Genomic DNA, 11,652 nt, shown 5'->3' with positions numbered 1-11,652 from the left:
TTACATTTATTTACTAATTTTCTTATATAAACCTGTCATTACTCAGTAAGGCTATTACTTATTTATCTCTTTATATATTTTCACATATATCCATATACAAATAAATATCAATCCAGGATTATTGTATACAAAATATTAGATAAAACATGATCTATAATTTGTTGAAATTGATAGCTTTTTTTTTGATTTTTTAGTTTTAGTTTTTGTTTTCAGCTTTTGGTTCTGGTTATTAGTTTTTAGATTTTGAATTTTGGTTTTTGGTTTTGCTGTAGTTTTTGTTAAAAAAAAATAGGGGTTTTTGCTAAAACTAACCCACAACTTGATTTTAATCCCAAACTTATACCCAAACTTGAATCAAATGCAAAACTAACCTAAAAGCCTAGTGAAATTACAGCTCAACCCCTTGTGACCAAACAAAAAAACAGAAGCCATTTTTACGAATATAGCCCCAGTAAATCGTCTGGGTCGTCTGAGATGTTGGAAGTCGTCTGGACGACTGAAGTGTAAGTCGTCTGGTACCAGTTTATTTTAAAAATAATTTATAAATCTTGTAAAAAAATATTTTGATGCATGAAAAATAAAAATCAAGTAATTATAAACAGTTTTAAGTGATATAAATTAAGATATGATAAAATTGATTTGTTTTGAAGATAGATGAGTGGAAGTAGTGAATCATGAAATACTTTGGTTTAGGAGTTTGGCAAACATATGTTGTAGTATTGTATGTATTGTTAGGGTTAGATTTTGGAAAACTAAAATGTTTTTTTCAAAAATTAGTTTTCACCTATATGTGTTTATTTCTGTGTATAATAAACACTTTTCAAGTTTGATTTGGTTTTATGAAGTGCTTAATTAGATAAATAAGTTTAGGGGTTATGTTTAGGGTGTGGACGACTTATATTTCAGTCGTCTGTTGAATAATTTACCCAGACGACGTATATTTCAGTCGTCCACATCGTACCGAACCTTTAATTTTACCAATGTACGTTTTAACCTAACCGGATCATTTTACTCGGACGACTTACATTTCAGTCGTCTGGTGAAGAAATTAAAACAGACGACTTACATGTAAGTCGTCCAAATATTCCCGCCTAAATTTTTTTAAAAAATTATTTTCCTGCTTAAATAATTTAAACCAGACGACTTACAAGTAAGTCGTCTGGAAAGTCTTCTATTTTAGTTTCCCGCTAAAAATATTTAATTTCCCACTAAAAATATTAAACTCTTCTAGACGACTTACATGTAAGTCGTCTGTTTTAATTTCTTCAACAGACGACTGAAATGTAAGTCGTCTAGGAAGTCGTCTGAGTCAAAAATATTTAACCTAATTGGATTTTTTGTCTCCCTATATAAAGAAAAATTTACACATTCTTTCTCCTCATCTCAAATGGCTGCAACAAAAATGTAATGTTCATCATTCTAAAACTCTCCAACCTCTCTCTAATCTCTTTGAATTGAAAACACCAAACTTTATATGAATTTTTCAGTTTTGTCTCATGTATTTCTTACTAATCTATCTCTTTTGCAGGTTTTTAATCAAATGGTAGTCATCTTCCACTAATTTAAAGGTAGATCTATTAATTTTATATATGTATTTTTGTGTGTTCTATAAATGTAGATTTATCTAATTTTCCACTCATTTTCTCTATTTTTAAGTCATTTGAACGTTTTTGGATATGCAGGTTTTTCAGATCTGGATTTGATATGCAGGTTTTCAGATCTGGAAGACTTTTGAGACGACTTACTTGTTAGTCGTCTGGAAGTCGTCTGGACTTCTTGGAAGTCGTCTGAATCTGACAAAGTCGTCTGGACTTCCAGGAAGTCGTCTGGACTTCCAGGAAGTCGTCTGGATTTTTCTGAGCGTTTTGGTAAGTTCTTATGTCTGATTTTTCTTCATTTGGTAACTTCTTGTTGTATAAAGTTCTTACTTTTTTCCCAAACTAAAACTCTCCAAACCCACTCTAATCTCTTTGACTTGAAAACACCAAACTTTATATGAATTTTTCAGTTTTGTCTCATGTCTTTCTTACTAATCTATCTTTTTTGCAGGTTTTTAATTAGATGGTACTCATCTTCCACTAATTTAAAGGTAGATCTATTATTTTTAGATATGTATTTTTGTGTGTTCTGTAAAGGTAGATTTATTTAATCTTCCACTCATTTTTCTGTTTTTAAGCCATTTGAACATTTTTGAATATGCAGGTTTTTCAGATCTGGATTTAATATGCAGGTTTTTCAGATCTGGAAGACTTCTGGGACGACTTACTTGTTAGTCGTCTGGAAGTCGTCTGGAAGTCGTCAGAAAGTCATCTGAAAGTCGTCTGGAAGTCGTCTGGAAGTCGTCCGGAAGTCGTCTGAAAGTCGTCTGGACTTCCTAAAAGTCGTCTGGACTTCCTGTAAAGTCGTCTGGAAGTCGTCTGAACTTCCTAAAAGTCTTCTGACAAAGTCGTCTGAACTTCCTGGAAGTCGTCTGGATTTCTTAGAAGTCGTCTGGACTTCTTAGAAGTCGTCTGGACTTCTTAAAAGTCGTCTGGTCTTGTCTACTCAAGTGGAATCCAAGCTTGTCTTTGTAGAGGAATGATCTATAATAGTTTTGTTTGTGGTCTGTTTTGTGAATTGCATGTCTACTCTTTTAGTTGTGATTTTTTTGTAAAATCAGTAATAATATTTTCCAAGATGTATTAAATGTGCTAACAATGTGTTTACACATTTACAAATTTACAAATCAATGAAATAATAGACTTCAGTAGCCTTTTCCTTATCTTTGGATCTCTCATATGCAATAATAAACTCGAATGGCCTTTTCTCATCTTAATAAACAAGAATGTTGGTAGCTTCATATTGATACAACATTTTAAGAAGCATTTAACCCTTCTTCCAACTTATAACAATAGTCATCATTATTGTCTATAACAATAATACTTAAGAGATAGAAACAAACAATAGTAACTAGTCAAAGGATATCATATTTTTTTATAAGTTTGCGTTGAAAAACTTAGTCAAATTTAGTAAAACTAAGGGAGAGAACATATTTTGTAAATATGAGTTTTACATATCTTGAAGTTACTTATCACTCTTAAAAATACAAGTTATTCAAAAACTAACGTAGAAGACTTAAAAACTAGCGGAGAAGACGCGGACGACTTCAATCTAAGTTGTCTAGACGACTAAACTATACGTCGTCTGGTCAACGCAGAGGTTATTTTTGCAATTGACTTTGAAATCTGTTATTTCGGACGACTGAAAAATAAGTCGTCTACTATTGTTTGGTTAAAAAAAACTCCAAAAAAGCTAGACGACTTACATTTCAGTCGTCATAGGTTAGTTTTGCATTTGACTGGATTATTTCAGAAGTTTGACTTTTCTGGACGACTTACATTTCAGTCGTCTAGTGAAAATTAAAATAATAATATTTTTTTTTAAAGTAGACGACTTACAGTTAAGTCGTCATAGGTTAGTTTTGCAATTGAAAAAAAAACTTCAAGATTTAATTATATATAGACGACTTATAATTCAGTCGTCCACGAGACGACTGAAATGTAAGTCGTCCAGGATTTACGAAGTTTGACCAGAATCTCGGAAAAAAATCCTCGACGACTTACAAGTAAGTCGTCTGGTGGATGACTGAATTATAAGTCGTCTGTGTATAATTAAATCTTGAAGTTTTTTTTTTCAATTGCAAAACTAACCTATGACTACTTAATTGTAAGTCGTTTACTTTTAAAAAAATATTATTATTTTAATTTTCGACAGACGACTGAAATGTAAGTCTTCTGGGGAAGTCAAACTTCTGTAATTATCCAGTCAAATGCAAAACTAACCTATGACGACTGAAATGTAAGTCGTCTAGGTTCTTTGGAAATTTTTTTGAAACCAAACAATAGTAGACGACTTAACTTTCAGTCGTCTCAGGTTACAGATTTCAAAGTCAATTACAAAAATAACCTTTGCGTTGACCAGACGACTTCCAGGTAAGTCGTCTACAGCCAGACGACTTCCAGTTAAGTCGTCTACAGCCAGACGACTTCCCAAGTAAGTCGTCTGACAAACAGATCTGGAAAAAAACTCGATGTCATACCTTAAATTGGTGAGATAAGTTCCTTAGCATACATAAGGCTTCTCCAAGCACACAGAATCACAAACGAAAGTCACCCACCCAGAATCGTTAGCTTCTATGACTCTATGAACCATAAAAATTTTAGAATCAAAATCTTGGGTTTTTTAGCTCATTGTGGAGAGAAAGTGAGAGATATGTTGTGTTTAGTTCACAAGAATGGAAAAAGAAGAAGGGTAAATCGATTTTGGGAGCATTAAGAGCTTCAAATTGGTTGTTCATGGTGGTTGTGGTATTGATGACAATGGCAATCTTGTAATTACTTGAAGATGATGAGGGTGAGAGAGTAAAAATGTCATTTTCGAAAAAAAAAAAAAAAATTGATGGCATTTTCGTAAATTATATGAACTTGTGGGGTGAATAGGGCAAAACCAATTTTCAAAAAAAATGAGGTTAGTTTTGTGTTTAACTTTAAATTGTAGGTCAATTTTGCAAAAAGCCCAAAAAAATAACTGATACTTTTTTAAACTTTAAAAAAAAAAATCTTCTAAAAAAATTCTTAAATTGGCAGAACATGGCGAGGGTGCATGTAGTGGAAGACTCGATTTTTACCTGAAAGAATAAAAATAAAGTCGATGACGTACACCTACTTAACAAAGGCAAGAATCCTATCAATAAATACTGTATGTAATATCCCCCTATATATTCAATAGATAAATTATACGAAAACTATGGATGGAAATAAAAATAAAAAGAAGATATGTGCAGCAACAAGAAAGTGAAGAGGCCAAAACCGTGTCACACGCTTTGTAATTGTAAGCTTGTATTAAGGCTTTTGCTTTTCGAAAAGAGATATTTATATTACAGATCTATAGATAAGTGCATGTTACGTGTTCAATTAACATGGTACACTACACATAAAGCTCGTCGAATAAATTTCATATATTTAATGAGCACATCTAATGCATGTCTATCGACGGAAAAAAAAAATGCATGTCTATATACTAGATCTGTAACGCTAAAATCATTGAGAACCGCTAAAATGTAAGTAAAGTGAAAATTAGAAAAGACTCGATCTAGTATAAAAGTATCACGAACCACTATGTTTGTTATCAGCTAACCTAGAGTAGACTCGAATAGATTCAGGCATGCAGATAGATAAAACTGATCCAGAATTAGATTTGGTCTATACCGTTTGTAGAATCATCAATTAGTTTTATAGAATCATCAATTAGTTTGAAGTTATATTTTTATATACAAGTACTTTTAGTTTAATCAGTGTTTTTTTTTTAAGTAAAACACAAATATTAGCCTTTAGATTATAACTAAACAAGTTTTTTTTTTTAAAGTTAGTGGTATATCTTTATGGTATTTTATTTACTAAAAAACAATACAAATTATGGTTAATGGGCCGAGTCTAAACAAGTAAAGCGAATCAGGTCGCGAGATAACACTTCAAAAGCCCAAACTGTGCGAGGCCCAGGCTTGTTTTTACCTACTGTTGTGTTAAAAGTTAAAAAACACTCAAAAGTTGTCACGGTTGCGATTACCGACGGCGACAATGGCGGGCAAGCAAATCGGCGGAGACGGCGTTATACCAGCGAATCTCGCCGGAATGACGAAAAGTCAGCTCTACGGTATCATGTCTCAAATGAAGGTTACCTTCTCTCTTTTCTCTACACCCCCTATAATCGACTGCAACTCTTTCTCTCGAGGTTTAATCTTGTTTTCGATCGATTGAATCTGATGACGCAGGCGCTGATCGATCAAAACCATGAACAAGCGAGAGAGATTCTGATTCAGAACCCTCTTTTAACCAAGGCTCTTTTCCAGGTTTTGATTCCCAGCTTCGATACTTAAATGATTTGTTTGGAATAATTTAGGTTTAGCATTGTTGTTATGATGATGATGATGATGATGATGATGATGATGATGAATGTTAGGCACAGATCATGCTGGGAATGGTTCAGCCTCCTCAAGTGGTATTAGCTTGATGAACCTTTTTTAGAATTTCATTTTTCATAAACTTTACATTAACAACAACTCTGTTCAATCTAGGTTCCCAAAGTTGAGCCTCAACAGTCTCATCAATCTCTCCTGCCAAAGCCAAGCGCTCAAGCTCATACGTCTTCTCTTCAAGGCGGTATTGGTTTACAAGAGCCAGCTGCTACAGTGCAGCCACAAGCCCCGAGTAGAAAACACACACTGCAACAACCAATGCCTATGCCTCCTCCTCCACCTTCTGTATCTGCGACCAATAATGCTCCATTGCAGCAGCCTCGTTTCTCGCATCCCCAGCGTCTGAACCCTGCTGGCACTTCTTTGTCTCGTCTACAGTCTTCTCAAGTTCAAACCGCGCCTCCCCCGGCTCCTCATCATCCGACATCCCAACCACAGTCTTTTCATCACCTTGATACACCAGCCTCCTCCACTCAGTTGCAACAACAACAAGCAATGCACTCGGTTGGGGGCCCTCAACAACAGCCTAGACCATATCTTCATCAGTTTGGACCGTCCCAGACTGGTCCCAACGCTGGGTTTCGGCACCATGGCGCACCTCCTCAGCATCATTCTCAACCCATGTTTCACGTAAGTCAAGAGTTACTAAGCAGCTATTATCGTTTCTCTCTTGTTTCCATCATTGTGACTGGAAGCTTGTTATTTGTACCAATTCATAGTCTGGCAACAGACTCCCAGCTTCTGGTGGACCTCAATTCCCTCAGGGACAGCCACATCTCGTTAGCCAGCCACCTTATCAGGTATTTGTACTCTTTATTACTAGGCGATATCGGTTTTTTTTCAGATTTAACTATGCAACCTTGCTGCTTTATCTTTGTTCTCCGTTAATCACCTTTTAACGAGGGTTCTTTCCAACATTATTCACACTTGATCAGATATGAAATTTTTTACCTTCTCATCTTTGGTCATTGTCATCTAGCGTCTAGTTCCTACTGCGATTGAACGTTTTTGCTTTAAACAATAAATAGCCTAAATGGAAAATTTGCAGGTTACAGTTATGCTTTTGAATTTTGCGGCTTGTATCTTGTCTTTTGTTTCAGGGTGGAGGTCAGTTTCGTGGAGACTACAATAATAACCAATTAGGAGGGCCGACGGGTGCAGACAGAGGTCCTTCTTGGATGGCTGGCCAATCAGATAGCTCAAACATTACTCATCTCCCAGGCTTAGGACCGGTGCCTCCACCAAGCCAAGTTGGACCTGGAGGCGGCCCACCACCTCGCCCTGCACCGGTAATTTACATTTCCATATTGCAAACTGAAAGACGCAGCCATTGGACCGCTTGTACTTTGAGTATATATATTATCATGTCAATGAGTTTGTACTTGTATCATTTTAAGACCCTCAAATCAACATTCCTTTACAGTAGACGCTGTAGTTGTATGTTCTCAGTGACTTTTGCTGATCACAGAGGAAAGAGGCTTGTGTTCTTTTTGTTGATGATTGTGTTTTTCCTATTTGTTCAGATATCTGCAGAGATGGAGAAGGCATTGCTTCAACAGGTGATGAGCCTGACCCCAGAGCAGATCAATTTACTGCCACCAGAACAGAGAAACCAAGTCCTTCAGCTCCAACAGATTCTCCGACAGTGAAGCTCATCGCCACAGTCGCTTGGTCTCCGTGTTATAGCTTAGAAGAGACAGGCTTGGGGTTTGAATGTAAGGTCCGAGTCAAGTGTAAGATCATTTGTAGAAAAGGAAAAGAAGTAGCTAATATTTTTTTCTTCAATGTATCACTGAATGCTTTGGTCAATAGCCCATGGAGAAAACTATCTGTTCTTTCACTTTGATGTATTATGTTTGGTAACAACTTTCTTCCGACTTCCAAAGTTTCCAAGTCCTGTTTACAGTTTTATTCAGACTTTCAAGTCTTATTGACAAGAAAAATAACTCTTTAGTGTGAACTTGTATTGACACCAAAAAAATATCTAAAAAATAAAACATGTATTGTGGAAGCATGTCCTGGTGTTAAACACTGTTATCATCACACTTGCTCTAGTAGATATGTTAAAATATTAGAAAGTGTATAGATTATGTAAAAAGTGCGGATTTGAAGATTTTTGTGGGTTAAGTCTTAAGGGTGAAGGCTTAAGACTAGAATAGACTTCACAGATTTGAGGAGCCAACTCCTCCTCCACATTCAACTTGGGCCACTTCCAAAATGTTGGTGGTTGGTGGTTCCCACAATGTTTTTGGATCCTTGAACTTGCCCATCTTTTTTTTCTGCCACCAAATGATGTGATCCCCAATTCTATTTATAGAATTTCTTTTGGTCCCAAATGTTTATTTGTTTCCCAAAACCATCCTTTTGGACATTATATATTGGATTATAAATTGCATAGTTGCTTAATATAATGAAACTTAGGTTTAGTATTTAAATGAGGAAACAGAATCTCTAAGATCTCATACTATATTTTTGTATAATTAAGAAAGTTTCTTTCTTCTATATATGAATCATTTTCAACATGACTATTAGCCTGGTAGAACAAGAAACAATCATCCACTAACTAATCAATTGAACTATTAAAAATTAGGTATTTTAATGTTTTATATAAAATATATGCAATAAGATGGAAAATGAATAGGAAGACCCACACATTTTCATTTTCTTTTAGGGCAAGTAATGGTCCATTTCAAGCTGTCCTCCTCCCTAGTTTCATGGATGCATGCATTGCATCTATTCTCTCTTTTGTTATTGTTATATAATAATGATTTTTTTACTTATTTTATGTTCAAGTTTATCTAGTACTTTCGATTAATTTCTTCTCAAACTAACCAAAAGTCATCGTTAAAGCCCTAAACTAAGGCACATCCAATTTGAGAGCAACACATGCAATGGACTCCACTCTCACTTTTTGAGGCTTTATCTTTACATTTTTCACTATTTATATATGACTACTTATCCAATTGAAATAGAGGAAAACTGATATAATATAGTAAACAAAACAATGTATTAGAAGCAATGCATGTACTGGATTATATGAAGTAATGTGAAATATGTAAAACATAAATGAACATATACCAGCAAAATTTTATATTTTACTCAGTTTTATAATTTTATAAATGTCACAATCGTCTTACAATTATTTTTAAATGTATTTCTGTTAAAATTAGGATGATAATTAGTTATTATCTAAATGCAACTAAAATAAATTATAAAATACAAAATTGTATAAGGTCATAACATAATTAGTTAATATATTTTACATAAAATTTTAAAAATTATATAATTTGAAATATTATTTGTAAAATGTCAAATACAAAAAGGATATTATTTTATAGGTAACTGAAAAACTTCATTTACAACTCACACTTTTTCATATTTGAACTGGGACTTTAACAGAACAACAACACTAACTGTAGTAGCTTACAATTTCCGATATGCTTAAAAAGTAGTAATAAGTATCCAATTTTTTTTTTTTGAACTGAATTAAATATCTAAATTTTCTGTTCTTCCCAATCATGCATATGATGAATAGGGAACATCCATCAGATTCTATGAACTACTCATGCAATTATTTATTTCAATGAATATGAAATTTTGTTTTTGTCAGTCAGTGAATATGAAATTAAAGCTATGTTTATATAATTACAGACTCCACAAATTAAAGGAAGAAAATATATTTGGTTGCTCCACGATTAAACACGTTCCTTCGAAATCCACAATCACATAATCTTCCACAGACGGCATTAGACCTCTCTTTGTCTTTGTGTATCGTTTTGGAGACACACAGCATCACATGATTCATATCTTTTTATAGATAGCAACAACTTAGGGGTAGTTTCGTCAACTCCCTCAGGTCCAAATCCAGTTGGTGTTCAAGTTTATCATATGTGCTTGTCTTTGTTTGACCCCGAGTCAATCAAGTACTAATTTTATTGCATTTGCTAAATTTCTGTCTTATTCATTTGTCATAAGTCCTAACACTATACTTTTGATGACTCTTGTTCCAGACGTTACAGAATTCGCCAAGGCGGTGGCTGTATACTTTATAAATTATGATTTCATTTTTTGTTTTTATTGATGATGTTCCATGTCTCGGTTTATAAATTAATAACTCGATAGTCCTGTATACAGTTCTGAATTTGAGATAAGATTACGAAATTCGTTATATGGATTTGGCCAAGAATAGTATAACAAATGTACTAACACAAGTCACTATATTACATGCAAGTATATGGTAGTTGGTGCCAAAAGAAATAATCTAATAAATAGTGTTATATATTCATTCTAGTCTATAAACATGAATATTTATGCATAGAGAAGCTAAATTTTTTTAATCTTCATGAAACAACTAAAAGAAAAGATATCGATTACAACTATTTTTTTTTTTGAAGATATACAATGATTTATAGATGTAGCAGTAAATGTATGACATCTCCAACTCATGTTTCACTTTCGAAGTTTTACAGAATTTCGTTTATGTTTTAAGCTATTCATTTCCAGTGGTAAAACTTTACACGAAACCTCAAAAATTACGGTTTAAATTTCAGATATAATCATAATTAGTCTTACTTTTTAAACTTTAAAACAACTATAAAATTAATTAATAAAATGCTACATTAAAATATAAAATATTATATGAATAATAAAAGAATATAAAAACAAATGAGACATAAATTATAAGATATCATTTGTATTAAATCTGATTAATGTAATGTGTAAAATTGATGTTAAAACTATGTAATCTATTTCCGTATACTAATATATATTTTTTTTAAGTGTATGTATAGTTTTATTGTGAAAAATAAATTTTATATTTATGAGATATAAACTCTATGGACTAAAGTGATAAAAGTAAAATTATTAAAATTGTTTGTGTGATGTATAATTACAAGGATTTAGATGTAATAAGTATGAAACTTAAACTTTTAAAGTTGAAGTATTAAACTTTGAAGTTTTAAAGTATGTGTTGGAGTGAAAAAACCTTTATATTTGATGAGGATGGACAATTCCCTCTATTATTTGTAATCAAGCAAGTTGAACTTAATGAAAAAGTTGCGTTTAAAAAAAACAAGTATAGCTTGGGCATACTCTTATACTACATAACAATTCAAAAATAATTCATCGTTCATGTTATACTAACTTAATCAACTCAAAAAGTAACAGTTAATATGTAATATTGTATATATTAAACTAACCCTACTTAGATATGTCTGATCTTATTATTAACTAACAATATCGAAATAAACAACGTTCCTCATGACTGACTCATAAGTGATAACCCATGCCCATTCTCTAAAAGTGTGATTGCTGAGGTATGTACTATTTTCAAAATACTTTTTTATAGACCAATCATACTGCAAAACAATAGTGGTTGGATCTGATTAAGTTTTATGGCAGTTACAATCCTTTTAATATATTAATTTTTTTGTACTTTAAACCACAATGTAACATTTTAAAGGTTTAATTTTTTTCAGATATGTATATTTTAAAAGCCATATATAACATGACAACTAAATTTAAACTTGTATTATAAGTTAGTGTTCAAGTTACAAAATATGGAACACTCAGATATATTAGTAAAATACCAATTTAATGCCGAAAACTTGTACTGTTAAAAACTTAATAAGATCCCCATA

The 11,652-nt window shown here is 32.9% G+C and overlaps 1 protein-coding gene across 2 annotated transcripts; it reads left to right on the top strand.

The window, feature by feature from the left end:
* Window positions 1–5,475: 5,475 nt before the first annotated feature.
* LOC106407203 (cleavage stimulating factor 64-like) lies at window positions 5,476–7,853 on the top strand. 2 transcript variants are annotated; one of them, XM_013848027.3, is made up of 7 exons: window positions 5,476–5,711; window positions 5,810–5,887; window positions 6,004–6,036; window positions 6,113–6,643; window positions 6,733–6,813; window positions 7,114–7,302; window positions 7,537–7,853. In XM_013848027.3, exons 1-7 carry the CDS (start codon window positions 5,616–5,618, stop codon window positions 7,660–7,662), a joined length of 1,134 nt encoding a protein of 377 aa, XP_013703481.1. In that variant the 5' UTR covers window positions 5,476–5,615; the 3' UTR covers window positions 7,663–7,853. The 2 variants fall into 2 exon arrangements, with proteins under 2 accessions (XP_013703481.1, XP_013703480.1); XM_013848026.3 differs by having other exon boundaries at window positions 5,998–6,036.
* The last annotated feature ends 3,799 nt before the right edge of the window (window positions 7,854–11,652 follow it).

This window comes from Brassica napus, chromosome C6, assembly GCF_020379485.1.
Source record: "Brassica napus cultivar Da-Ae chromosome C6, Da-Ae, whole genome shotgun sequence".
NCBI lineage: Eukaryota > Viridiplantae > Streptophyta > Magnoliopsida > Brassicales > Brassicaceae > Brassica > Brassica napus.
This window is presented reverse-complemented; position numbering and strand designations above follow the sequence as displayed.